The sequence below is a fragment of the Babylonia areolata genome, chromosome 20 (genome assembly GCF_041734735.1).
Source record: "Babylonia areolata isolate BAREFJ2019XMU chromosome 20, ASM4173473v1, whole genome shotgun sequence".
In the NCBI taxonomy this organism is placed as follows: Eukaryota; Metazoa; Mollusca; class Gastropoda; order Neogastropoda; family Buccinidae; genus Babylonia; species Babylonia areolata.
The window spans coordinates 43178232-43193310 of NC_134895.1; the positions used below are offsets into that span (position 1 = coordinate 43178232).

The 15079-nt window shown below is 42.7% G+C and overlaps 1 protein-coding gene across 1 annotated transcript in view; it reads right to left on the reverse strand.

Annotated features, from left to right (window-relative positions):
- Positions 1 to 11279: 11279 nt before the first annotated feature.
- The window catches only part of LOC143295521 (exosome RNA helicase MTR4-like), a 41244-nt gene continuing 37444 nt past the window's right edge, over positions 11280 to 15079 (reverse strand). Inside the window, exons 25-26 of the mRNA XM_076607251.1 lie at positions 13725 to 13829; positions 11280 to 12872 (exon numbers count right to left, since the gene is read on the reverse strand). Coding sequence (XP_076463366.1) covers positions 12820 to 12872; positions 13725 to 13829 — 158 coding nt within the window. The 3' untranslated portion in view covers positions 11280 to 12819. The remainder of the gene's footprint in view (positions 12873 to 13724; positions 13830 to 15079) is intronic.

Genomic DNA, 15079 nt, shown 5'->3' on the forward strand with positions numbered 1-15079 from the left:
GTGGCATTATGACGACACTGAATGACACTGTAACGACACTGAGTGGCATTATGAATGACACTGTAACGACACTGAGTGGCATTATGACGACACTGAATGACACTGTAACGACACTGAGTGGCATTATGACGACACTGAATGACACTGTAACGACACTGAGTGGCATTATGACGACACTGAATGACACTGTAATGACACTGAGTGGCATTATGACGACACTGAATGACACTGTAACGACACTGAGTGGCATTATGACGACACTGAATGACACTATGACGACACTGAGTGGCATTATGACGACACTGAATGACACTGTAACGACACTGAGTGGCATTATGACGACACTGAATGACACTGTAACGACACTGAGTGGCATTATGACGACACTGAATGACACTGTAACGACACTGAGTGGCATTATGACGACACTGAATGACACTGTAACGACACTGAGTGGCATTATGACGACACTGAATGACACTGTAACGACACTGAGTGGCATTATGACGACACTGAATGACACTGTAACGACACTGAGTGGCATTATGACGACACTGAATGACACTGTACGACACTGAGTGGCATTATGACGACACTGAATGACACTGTAACGACACTGAGTGGCATTATGACGGACACTGAATGACACTGTAACGCCACTGAGTGGCATTATGACGACACTGAATGACACTTGTAACGGACACTGAGTGGCATTAACGACACTGATTGACACTGTAACGACACTGAGTGGCATTATGACGACACTGAATGACACTGTAACGACACTGAGTGGCATTATGACGACACTGAATGACACTGTAACGACACTGAGTGGCATTATGACGACACTGAATGACACTGAGTGGCATTATGACGACACTGAATGACACTGTAACGACACTGAGTGGCATTATGACGACACTGAATGACACTGTAACGACACTGAGTGGCATTATGACGACACTGAATGACACTGAGTGGCATTATGACGACACTGAATGACACTGTAACGACACTGAGTGGCATTATGACGACACTGAATGACACTGTAACGACACTGAGTGGCATTATGACGACACTGAATGACACTGTAACGACACTGAGTGGCATTATGACGACACTGAATGACACTGTAACGACACTGAGTGGCATTATGACGACACTGAATGACACTGAGTGGCATTATGACGACACTGAATGACACTGTAACGACACTGAGTGGCATTATGACGACACTGAATGACACTGTAACGACACTGAGTGGCATTATGACGACACTGAATGACACTGTAACGACACTGAGTGGCATTATGACGACACTGAATGACACTGTAACGACACTGAGTGGCATTATGACGACACTGAATGACACTGTAACGACACTGAGTGGCATTATGACGACACTGAATGACACTGTAACGACACTGAGTGGCATTATGACGACACTGAATGACACTGTAACGACACTGAGTGGCATTATGACGACACTGAATGACACTGTAACGACACTGAGTGGCATTATGACGACACTGAATGACACTGTAACGACACTGAGTGGCATTATGACGACACTGAATGACACTGAGTGGCATTATGACGACACTGAATGACACTGTAACGACACTGAGTGGCATTATGACGACACTGAATGACACTGTAACGACACTGAGTGGCATTATGACGACACTGAATGACACTGTAACGACACTGAGTGGCATTATGACGACACTGAATGACACTGTAACGACACTGAGTGGCATTATGACGACACTGAATGACACTGTAACGACACTGAGTGGCATTATGACGACACTGAATGACACTGTAACGACACTGAGTGGCATTATGACGACACTGAATGACACTATAACGACACTGAGTGGCATTATGACGACACTGAATGACACTATGACGACACTGAGGAAGACTGCTGAGTCTCATCAACAACAGAAATGATGACGAAAGCGATGCCGCTTCAGTCAACGAGGAACACGAAGCAGTGACGTGCACACACCTTTCGGCCGGAAACATAACTGCTTCAAAGCACACGCTACAGTACATGGCGCGAAATTCACATGCTTTGTTGACAAGCTATCTGAATCGCTGTTTTCATCATTTCTTTGTTCAGTGACCCTTCCCAAGAGAACTCTTTTCTTTTTTTCTTTTTGTTTTGTTTTTAAAGAAACGTGGCATACATGATACAGTAACTGCTATGCCTTTCAGATTTCACACTGAATGACCCCACTACTACTCAGTGTGTCGAGTCATACTGAGCCTGCGAAGAATACGGGCCCATATATACGTGGAGTGATGGCCAAGAGGTAACGCGTCCGCCTAGGCAGCGAGAGAATCTGAGCGCGCTGGTTCGAATCACGGCTCAGCCGCCGATATTTTCTCCCCCTCCGCTAGACCTTGAGTGGTGGTCTGGACGCTAGTCATTCGGATGAGACGATAAACCCGGAGGTCCCGTGTGCAACACTGAATGCACTTAGCGCACGTAAAAGAACCCGCGGCAACAAAAGGGTTGTTCCTGGCAAAATTCTGTTGAAAAATCCACTTCGATAGGAAAATCAAATAAAACTGCACACAGGAAAAAATACTGACAAAAAAAATGGGTGGCGCTGCAGTGTAGCGACGCGCTCTCCCTGGGGAGAGCAGCCCGAATTTCATACAGAGAAATCTGTTGTGACAAAAAGAAATACAAATACAAATATTTATTCATGTCGGAACAATTAGCGATCAAAACAATCATGGCTGTGACATCAGTGCCAAGTTTCCGATGGGTTAAAAGTTGATGACCATTACTTTCTTTCTTTTTTTAATTTTTTTTTTTTAATTTAGAATTCACATGAATAAGTTATAACGTTGTGCACGCGTTCGTCACTGCGATTGCATTATGTAGAGAAAAAGAATGACTGGAAAAGAAATTGTGTGTTATATGTATCTCTATGTCAAGTTCACAGTGTAGTTATCTTACACTGAGATTTGTCACAAAAAGATATTCAAAGACATAAATCATTGTTTATCAGTCATCCGAAATATTGAAACAGTGGAAAAGGATGATGACGGAATCGACTGAAAGCTGCATATGTCTTAATGATATTCTTTCAGTTTTATAGCGTTTTCGGCAGAGAGAGACAGACAGTCGGACAGACAAAAGAACTTCCCAACGATCGCTGACTCGACTCGCCCTGACCTCCAAACGACCTCAGTGCAAGACAGAGAATGCCGTGTTCAGAGATCATTATATTTCCACGAGGCGTGATTCATTTCCGCAGTTCTTGTTCCCACTATCTCATTTGAGCCTCTCTGACCCAGACTGACCTCCTAACAAAGCTGGTTTTCTCTCTGAGCTCCATCCATCAACCACACTGTCCAGAGTTCAATTCGTTTTTTTGTTTTGTTTTTTAAAGGACGGACTGACGGTGGACAAAAGGTTGTGGATTGGGGAAGGAGGGGGTGGGGTTTGGTGGGGGTGGGGTGGTGTGTGGGTGAGTGTGGGAAATGGACGAAGGAGAGGGAGGGGGGGGGGGGGGAGTTTACGACTGAAGGACATGAAGAGGTCGTGTCTCTCAATCATCCCCTTCCCCCGATCCCTATCTTTTTTTCTTTTTTTTCCCCTTAAAAATTTGACACTGAGCAACACAGGCGCTTGGAAAAAAACAAAACAAAAAACAAACAGACAAGACGGAAAAGTGTTGCGGCATCAATAAAACAAGCCGTGTTCCGGCTTGCATTACAAAAGTTACATTACAAAGTTAAACTACAACACATATCAAAGAAAATGGCAAGAACAATAATACAGTAATGTACACACAAGTATGAGATTCATCAAAGAAAAAAATATGTGGGTAATATGGGAGAAGGAGAGGGGTATATCTTAACTATCAATAATATCATAAACAATACAGGGAACTGATTCCTCAGTATGAATTACAGTGTTTTGAAGGTCTTCATGAGATATTCACGAGTAATTTTCTTAAACGCATGTACGTTTTTTTGTTGTTGTTTTTTTAATGAATCTGATTAATAGTAGATAACATTGCACTCCATAAGCAACGTCCAGAACTTGACTGACTTGAAAATATCGATGTGCACATCACTGACATTCATTATAAACCATGGAGAGAGAGAGAGAGAGAGAGAGAGAGAGAGATTTGTGTGATATATGTCATGCACAAGGCACAAGAGAGAACAATTATAATAAAACAATTTATTTAAAAGCATGGTGATTTACCTTTTTTTTTTTCTTTTTTAATTTAGCGTAGTGGGTAAATTTGGGACTTTTTGCTCCTTTCTTTGTTCATTTATCTATTACCGAGGGGCGGGATCATCGTCAGGCACATTCTTCCTCTCCTTGGTGGTGGCCGTAAACGTGTGTGTGTGTGTATGTGTGTGTTGCAGTGTATGTATGTGTCTATGCGTGTGTGTGTGTGTGTGTGTGTGTGTGTGTGTGTGCGTGTGTCAGTGAACTTGAAGATGAGACAGACGGACGGACAAACACTTAACAGATAGAAGTAGAAGAGGCAGAAGGAGGAGGAGGAAGACAATGATAATAATAAGAAGAAGAAGAACAATAACAAACAACAGACGACGGCAACAACAATGATAACAATGACAATGAACTTGAAAGACGGAGAAGAAGAAGAAGAAGACGGTCAATGATCATAAGAAGAAGTCGTGAAAGAAGGGTCACTAAGGGGGAGGGCTTTGAAAAGAAAGGAGGAAAAATGACAATGAGAAGAAGAAGAAGAAGAAGAACTACGAGAAGAAGAAGAAGTAGAAGAAGAAGAACAACAACAACAACAACAACAAGATGCAGAACAAGACCACTGACTGAACGATGAAGACCAAGAAGAAGAAGAAAATGAAAGAAAAAAAAAAAAAAGATTCAGCGCCTGTAGCCTTGGTCAAGAAGTGACAGATGGACAGCAGATGGCCTTGACCCCCCGTTTGTGTGTGACCCCCCAACAACAATAACCGTCGCTGGACCCCATCTCCAATAGCCGGTCAGAAGCTCCTCACAATAATTGTCAGCATGTCATTGAATTAACAGTCACCTCCCTTTGTTCCCCTCTTCTTTGTCTTTTGAACTGAAGTGAAAATGCACTGAATGACTGCTGTGAAAATCCCGTGCTCTCTCTCTCATGAATATAGCCAGAAGTTGTGATGTACTTATGGTACGTTTGTTTTGTTTCCCCCGTCTTCCATTTTTTTCCTCCTCTTTTATTTGTTCGTAATCAGGTTGCTCTCTTCAGTTTGCGTCAGTTGCCAGTGTTGCGAGGAGGAAGGTGGCAGAATGGTTAAGACGCTCAGCTGCCAATACAGAGAGTCCGTGAGGGTGTGGGTTCGAATCCCGCTCTCGCCCTTTCTCCTAAGTTTGACTGGAAAATCAAACTGAGCATCTAGTCTTTCGGATGAGACGATAAACCGAGGTCCCGTGTGCAGCACGCACTTGGCGCACTGAAAAAGAACCCATGGCAACGAGAGTGTTGTCCTCTGGCGAAATTACGTAAAATGAAATCCACTTTCATAGGTACACAAATATGTAAGCATGCACTCAAGGCCTGACTAGGCGCGTTGGGTTATGCTGCTGGTCAGGCATCTGCTCAACAGATGTGGTGTAGCGTGTATGGATTTGTCCGAACGCAGTGACGCCTCCTTGAGAAAGTGAAACTGAAACTGCCAGTGTTATTTTCTTTTCTTCTCCCGTTTGTTCCCTTCCGAAGGCTAGATTACAAAAAAACAAACAACAAACAAAAAACAGCACAACAAGAGAGGCAAGGCCTTCAAGACTCACTTGTGAAACACTTTTAAAAAAAATCCAAGCTTTTTATGTATTGAGTATAATTTCAAAATGTAATGTTTAAGATGAGAAAGATCAGTTTAAAGCAAATTAAGTCCCCTAGCATTAATTTCCTTTTTTTACTATCTGCACCAAAACGTTTGCAAGATAAATAAAACTTCCATGCTTAGCAAAAGAAGTTCCTGTTTGAACAAAAAAAATGATAATGACTGCTCTTGTTGTTGGGTCGAATATCAGATCAAAGTGCCAAGTTTAGAGAATACAAAAAATATAAATATAACACTAAATGCAGTTTGCATATAATTAGGCTTCATTTCTTTCTTTTTTTTTGTGCCCATCCCAGAGGTGCAATATTGTTTTAAACAAGATGACTGGAAAGAACTGAATTTTTCCTATATTTATGCCGAATTTGGTGTCAACTGACAGAGTATTTGCCGCAGAGAAAATGTCAATGTTAAAGTTAACCACGGACACACACACACACACACACACACACAGAGAGAGAGAAAGACAACCGAACACCGGGTTAAAACATAGACTCACTTTGTTTACACAAGTGAGTCGAAAAAGCATCAGTTGTTTGCTTGATTCTATTATCCTCAGGAAATAAGATGGCTGAATGAATGAGTGAAACATGTTCTCTCTCTCTCTCTCTCTCTCTCTCTCTTATCACTGATGTAATATGTAAACAGTCCGGGCCATCTATAATCAGAACCACAGACGACGGGCGCAACAGCCAAATGGTAAAAGCGTTAGACATCAATCTGAGGGTCCCGGGTTCGAATCTCGGTGACTGACGGCGCCTGGTGGGTAAAGGGTGGAGATTTTTCCGATCTCCCAGGTCAACATATGTGCAGACAATGCTAGTGCCTGAACCCCCTTCGTGTGTATACGCACTGCAAGCAAAAGGGGGTGGGGGGGCAGAAACTAGGGGGGGAGGGGGAAAAGGAGCCGGGGAAAGGGGGAGGGGGAGCAAGAGGGTGTGGGGGAAATGTGTGAATCAGAAGGTAGGGGTGGGTGTGTGTGTGTGTGTGTGTGTGTGTGCTCGTTCGTTCGTGGGTGCGTGCGTGCGTGTGTCTTTGAGCGGAGCACTAAGTTGGTGAAATAAAACACTGATCGACAAATGCAGAAAGTAAATGCGTGTGTGCGCGTAAGCGCCGCCGGTGTGTATGTACGTGAGTCTATTTCTCTGTGTGTGTGTGTGCAGTGTGTTTGCGAGTTCATCTCTGTGTGTGTGAGTGTGTGTGTAGAACTTGGGCAGTGTTACGCTGTTGACATGTCCTTGTCATGGCGCGGTGTTATGAAATATCGGTTATCGTCGCCAGCGTGACCAGCTTCCAGTTTATTCTCTCTCTCTCTCTCTCTCTCTCTCTCTCTCTCCGGCTCTCTCTCTCTCTCTCTCTCTCTCTCTCTCACGCAACTTGAACGACATTGTAACCTTATCATTAGTAAAGGCAGACGTTGTTACATCGCTGTCTCACGTGTAAACAGCATGTAGGCTCAGTTATTCAGACAACGTGTCACGGCCCCGGATATCAGTGGAGCGATGATTACGTCACTTGTGCGTCAAGTCAGGTCAGAACGGTCCCTAACGCGTGATCATCAGCATCGTTATCATCATCATCATTATCATCATTAACATAATCATAATCACTGGGGTCCCTTGGTGTGGTAGACAGATTGGAAGTCGGTGGTGTGATAAGATTCAATGTATGCCGAACTGTTGTCATACTTTCTGTACTCACTTGTGACACCGAGTTGTGTATTTTTATCGTGAAGTGAGGGAAGAATAGGGTAAGGAATGAGGGTGAGGAGAATGGGGGTGACAGAGAGGGCGTGGCGAGGCCGAGTTCGCAGAGAGAGATAGAGAGACACACAGAGACAGACAAGCAGACAGACAGACAGAGAGACAAAGACAGAGACTCGCAAACTGGCCATTGCTGTCAGGCTCAATCAGGAAGTTGAAGCTGGTTGGTACCATCACCCACATGCTCCTGCGGTCTCAAAGACCACACACCAGAACACAGCGGGAGGAGGGAGGGGTGTCACCACCTTATCACCGGGTGATGATACATGTGCACAATCTATGTCCGTCTCGGATGGGGGTGTGGTGGTGGAGGCATGCACATTCTCATCATACACTGGGGGGGGGGGGGGGGAGGGAGCGGAAGCGGGGGTGGAGGGGGGGGGGGGGGTGGCGTGGGGCAGTCATACTTTTTTTTTTAAAACTCGTTCCCGTTTAGCTGGTGAACATGCACCGATACTCGCAACACGCACACAGTTGTTGCACTCTGAATGTAACAGTATCTTACCCACATGTTTTTCTTTTTACATAATAATTGATGTGTACATGGTGATAAGTGAAGGGTGTGTCAGTTTTTTTGGTTTTTTTTGTTGTTTTTTTTTTTGCTGACGGGCATTTTATTTTAAGTGAGCCTAAAGAAAATTTTCTGGTTTTGGTTGAAGCAGATAATAAAGTATTTTGAACTGAATTGAATTGAAGGAGTGAAACCAGCTTGAGGGAACACTTACAAAATGTAGATGTATATGTGATTGTTCGTTTGTTAGGGAGGCACCATGGCAGAATCGGTTAGACGTTCACTACTGATCCAGAGTTCACCAGTGACCTCTGGGTCCTGTTTTGGCATGGTGTTATGTCCTTGGAAAGGTAATTTACTCCTCACTTCAGATGGGCAAGGTTAAAATGACAGGAGAGGATTGGGCCCTGCTTTGCTATGCCGAGTCCTGGACACAGCAGATATATATTCACTGCTCAGATGGCCCCGATGGGCACAAATGAAGCCAATCAGCGTCAGTCAATAGCCCACGGCACTTGAAAAATAATGAGTGCAAACGGAAACAGCTTCCCAGGAAAGTTGCTGATTATGATGTCCACATGCACTCTTTTGGTAGAAGGAAGGTGGCGGAATAATTAAGATAATTACCTGTCAGTATAGAGTCGGTGAGGGTCTGGGTTTAAATCGTGGTATTGACTCTTCTCATAAGTTTGACTGGAAAATCAAACTGAGCATCTAGTCGGTCAGATGAGATGATAAAGCGAGGTCCTGTGTGCACCACACACTTGGCGCACTGAAAAAGAATCGAACACAAGTGTTGTCCTCTGGCAGACGGGCGCAGTAGCCGAGTGGTTAAAGCGTTGGACTGTAAACCTGAGGGTCCCGGGTTCGAATCACGGTGACGGCGCCTGGTGGGTGAAGGGTGGAGATTTTTACGACCTCCCAGGTCAACATATGTGCAGACCTGCTAGTGCCTGAACCCCCTTCGTGTGTATATGCAAGCAGAAGATCAAATACGCACGTTAAAGATCCTGTAATCCATGTCAGCGTTCGGTGGGTTATGGAAACAAGAACATACCCAGCATGCACACCCCCGAAAACGGAGTATGGCTGCCTACATGGCGGGGTGAAAACGGTCATACACGTAAAAGCCCACTCGCGTGCATACGAGTGAACGTGGGAGTTGCAGCCCACGAACGCAGAAGAAGAAGAAGAAGAAGAAGTCCTCTGGCAAAATTGTGTAGAAGAAATCCACTCTTATATGTATGCAGATACACTACATGCATGCACTCAAGGCTGAAGTGCACTGGGTTAAGCTGCTGGTCAGGCATCTGCCTAGCAGATGTTGTGTATCGTATATGGATGTGTTCAAACGCAGTGACGCCTCCCTGAGAAACTGAAACTGAAACAATACACATGGCAAGGTAAGGGGGTGGGGGTATTCTGTGATCCCGCAAGGTTTCAACTCTCGTGTGAACGTGCTCAGACCAGGGTGGTCCAAGATGCAACTGCAAATGTTTTGTTTTAAAAGCATTCATCTGCTTCAGATCTTATCACTGAAATGGCCTGTGTGAATCACAGTGATAAATATGACACGGGGGGAGAAAAACAAACGAACAAAAACGATACAAAAACCAACCAGAAATAGCTGCTATGAAGAGTCCAGTTATTAGAACTATGGAAGATAGAAATCACCTGTAGTTTGTATGGTTTCACCTTTTTCTTTCTAAGGCCTGTCCAGAGTGCTGGGTCTGCGTGCAGGTCAGGCATGTGCTTATCCTCCCCACTTTAGTCTTTTAAGCAGATGTGGTGCAGCATTTGGTAACTCCTTGAAACAGAACTTGGTGCGGTTTTTCTTCTTCTTCTTCTTCATTCGTGGGCTGCAACTGCCATGTTCACTCCTATGTACACGAGTGGGTTTTTACGTGTATGACTGTTTTTGTATTTTTTTGTATTTGTATTTTGTATTTCTTTTTATCACAACAGATTTCTCTGTGTGAAATTCGGGCTGCTCTCCCCAGTGAGAGCGCATCGCTATACTACAGCACCACCCATTTTAAAAAATTTTTTCCTGCATGCAGTTTTATTTGTTTTTCCTATTGACGTGGATTTTTCTACAGAATTTTGCCAGGAACAACCCTTTTGTTGCCGTGGGTTCTTTTCATGTGCTAAGTGCATGCTGCACACGGGACTTCGGTTTATCGTCTCATCCGAATGACTAGCGTCCAGACCACCACTCAAGGTCTAGTGGAGGGGAGAAAATATTGGCGGCTGAGCCGTGATTCGAACCAGCATGCTCAGATTCTCTCGCTTCCTAGGTGGACGCGTTACCTCTAGGCCATCACTCCACTAGTTTTTAGTCCACCATATAGGCAGCCATACTCTGTTTTCGGGGGTGATGCTGTCAATCAATTAATATCTGCTGAGGCTTGACATCTCTGACACAGTGAGAGCAAGAAATGAAAGAATATGTGAAAAGTGTTCCTCAAATGACACTGCTGATGAATTTCACTTCTTTTTGTACCCCTTTTTTGAAAACATTGTACAAAAATGTTAGTCTAAATACTAAAGAACCTGTCCAAACTCCATAAAATTCTACATATTGTTTTCTGAAAAAAGAAAAGAGTACTGTTAAAATTGAAATCCTTTGTCTCTTCCATACATATTTCCTTTCTATAGAACTTTGTCTATTGATAGGGAAAAACTGTCAAGTAAAATTGAAAACTTACAAGTTCTAACCTTGAATTGTATATGGTTGTTTGTAATATTATTGAGTTACTGAGGAAAATTGTGACTTGATTTTTATTTGCTTGTTTGCCAAAGTAAGCTCTTCTGTTTATTTTTTACATCAATTTTTATTTATATGGTGTGTACAAAAGATGCCTCAAGGGGGCACATGAAGTTAATCTCTTGCCTTGCCTTGCCAATAAATCAATCCTGACATCATTTTGCTTATCTGGCATCTTTCAGCAAAAATGGAGCCAAGATATTATGTGACTGGTAGTGTTCACACATGCTGTGAATAGTTCTGCTTTTTACTTATTTGTGCTATAATAGTACCATAACCTCCACCACTTCCACCATAAATGCTCACAACAACCACAAGCATGTGTTGTCTCAGTCACACACATGAACACAAACAAGAAAAAAATCAGAGATTTTTTTTTGTACCTGTTATTCACATGAATTCAGAATGATCATCCACATACACGCAAAGGACCATGTCATACAATTCACAGCTTTGTAAATTTTTCAACTCAACATTGACTTGCCATGTCAGTTGAACACCAATGACACGCTTGCAACAGATGGTGACTCACAATCAGAACATCTAAAAGCAACACCATACTGATCAATGAATCTTAAAAAGAAAAAAAACAACCAAAAACAACAACAAAAAAAAAAAAAAAAAAAAAAACACTTTAGCACATCCACAACATTCTGAACACACCCTCCTCCCTGAACAGGTCCATCATCTCTATCTTCTGTACAGTCACACAATGACATCTTCAAGACAAACTTACATGCACACTTTCACATATATCCACACAGCCATACACACACACACACACACACACACACACACACACACACACACACAGTGAGTCATATGTGCTTCACTGGACTAATCTGGAAAGAAACACAATCCCTCCATACATTCTTAAAAGAAAAAAAAAAGTTGTCTTTTACAATGTTGGTTTCACTGTTGCGACTTCAGATCTCCAAAGCTTGCTTTCAAGTGTCATATAAAAATTATCTGTAAAAACACCAATGCATTAAGAAAAAAAAACAATAAAAAACCAGAAAAAAAACAACAATAACAAAAACGTAATGCAGAACAATTTTTCATGATCCCCCCCCCTTTCCCCCCCCCCCCCCCACCTTTTTTTTTTTTTTTTTTTTAACGATTCCCGTCTCTTGCTATGAGCGGAGAGAACACTGCTGATCCTCTGGTTATCCTCCACCCTGCAAGGAACATACTGGAGCCCTTCCAGTCTGTCTGTCAACTATTTACACAGTTGTAAGTACATTCACACTCCACTACACTCCAAAGGCAGACCTTTTCGTGCTCTGAAAACATCCACTGAGCTAGGACCATAGCTTAGCAATTTGCAAATGTGGCTTTCACATATCGCTCAAAACGTCGGATACTATCTGCTGCGTGACTAACAGCGCTGATAAAGGGACATGTGAATGTCACTCTTCCTTAACATATGTATAATATAAAATAAATAAATACATCCAGATCGTATGTTTCAACAGGTCGTTTTGGAGAAAGCACCAGATCTCGTGCTGTCCATGAAAAAATTTACCACCAGAATGACATTTTGTTTCTGAATGTTCACACCCAATTTCCTTTTTTTTTTTCATACTGCCTTGCTACAAATGCACATTGCCATAAGATAATTATAGCTAATGCCACTGATCCTAGTCATTCATTCCCATTGCCTTGATCATGTGTGAGGCTGGGTGGAGACACACACACAACCACAACCACACACATACACATACACACACAGACACTTTCAGCAAGCAATGCTATCTTCTTGACACGACTCATATTGGGTCAATTCCAGTGAGGAGCAACAGCAGCGGAGAGGCCTGAACACAGCCTGTCGTCTGGAACTGTCCACCGAAGGCCCACCACTCTGGACACGTTCATGTCCAGACACCACGGCAAGCCCTGCTCTTATCCCCCCTAGCTCCACTCCAAACTCACAGGTACAAGCTGGCAGCAAACACAATGTCTCGCTTGATCAGTCGAATACCTGCCAGAAAAACGACCCAGGAGAAAAATCAGGTAAGTGCTGTGTACAAAAAAAAACAACAACAAACAAACAATTATTTATTTTTAAACAGATCCTGGTTAATGACAAAAATATATATTTTTATAGAAAAAAATGAGTCAAGTCTATAAGTAACAGCTCCACAAACAAAATGACGACCAAAAAAAAAACTTTAAAAAAAAACTGCATCCAAGCAATACTTAAAAGCATTCCCCATCCTCCAAAAATAGCAACAACAAATGGAAAATCCCCCTGAAAAGTTAAATGTGAAACTTAAAATAACAACAGTTTGGGAAGGGAGGAAAGACAGACAGACAGACAGACAAACAGGCACAGTGTACAAGATGAAACAGAAAGATATACCATAACTGAACAAAAATTCAGGTTTTCCATTCCATGGGCCATGTTGCTAAGCACAGAGTAAGGGACACAACTCTTCTGAAAGCACTGACATAAAACAAAGTTCATTTATCTACCTTCTCATTTTCTTCCCATCTTCCCTTCAGTGTCTTCATTGTAATTATATTCTTTTTCCATCATCATAGCCATTAAGAGATTCACTCTGCTATCACTGAGGAGACAGACAGCATCATCTTTGGACTACGATGGACTACCAAGAAGAGGAAATATAGGAGATCTATGGCCTCCTCATAACATTCTTTTTCTATACTTGAAAAGAATATTTTCATCTTTTTCTTCTTTTCTATTCAAGAGAAATATAGAAAGAGATGTCCTCAAAACAATTTTTTTATGCAATAGTAAAAGTCTTTTTCTCTTTTGTTTTCCCTATCAATATACTATTTTCGCCCTTTCTGCACCACACTGTGAACCAACCTTCAGCAAACTTGTTTTCCAGCTCTGTGTTGCCGATGGCTTTAGAGGCCTGCACCATCTGTCTGAGCGTCTCCTCCAGTCGCCTCATACACCGGATCACACTGCCTGCACAGAGATGCCAACCCCTGTCAAGTGTTTGTACGAACAATCAGGAAATTTGGTAGGGATATTTTGAATTTGGTAGGCATACAAACACTTGCTGAGTGTACCTGCAACACGGTGTAACTTCTACAATTAAGCCGACTGCTCCACTCAATTCTTTTTCAATGTAAACACGCATGTGATTTGCTGAGCATCATCACGTGAGACCAAGGTTAGTAGTGACTGCCCTGGCCTCGTGATCGATAGGTCTCGAGCGTGTGGGTAATATTATGACAGGAAAGCATGTGACGATGCTATGTAGTCGAAAATGAAGTCATTGGAACAATTTTGATGTTGGCGTAACGTCGTAGCAAAGTGCGATCGAGCGTAACAGTTGGCATCTCTGCCTGCATCACACACACACACGGGCTCTTGGAGATTGTCACAAACTAGGGCTTCTTCTTCTTTTGTGGGCTGTGGCTCCAATATATATACTTGTATACATGTGTGAGCTTTTACGTGCATGACCGTTTTTTTGCCCATGCCATGTAGGCAGTCACATTCAGTTTTCGGGAGGGTATGTGCCGGGTATTTTCTTGTTTCCATAATCCACAGAAAGCTGACAAGAATTACAGGATCTTTGACATGTAATCTTCTGCATGCCTATATATATACGCAAAGGGGGTTCAGGCACTAGCAGGTCTGTATATTTGTTGACCTCTGAGACTGAAAGAATCTCCACCTTTTTAACCCACCATGCCCATGACCAGGATTCAGACTAAAAGCACAACGCTTTAACTATGCAGCTGTTGCACCTATCACTAGGGCTTCTGATGACCCATAAATATGCATTTCCTGCTTTTAAGATGGAAAAGACGCATTGAATATTCAATGAGCGAGTCCCTGGGACGTCCTACAACTTTCTAGAACACACACACATATAAAATGAGTGAAAATCATGCACAGGATTATAACTAGAAGGAATGTCAGTCTACCACTTGTGAATGTGTGGAACAATGCAGATTTGATCACAATGTGCAGCGTTAGAGTGACCCACTGAAGGCAGCCTGGTGCCACCAAGAATCATAGTGAAAGAGCCCCTGAGACTAACAAAAAAATTTTTTTTTTTAAAGATGAAAGCGAAAGTAGCACATGATTGTAACCTCCCTTAGTTTCATCACCTCCCTTGTGCTTAACCCCTTTGATTATGTTTGCACCTTTTATGCATTATTCCACCCAATATTCCTTGTGACCCTGATACATTTGGTAATAAA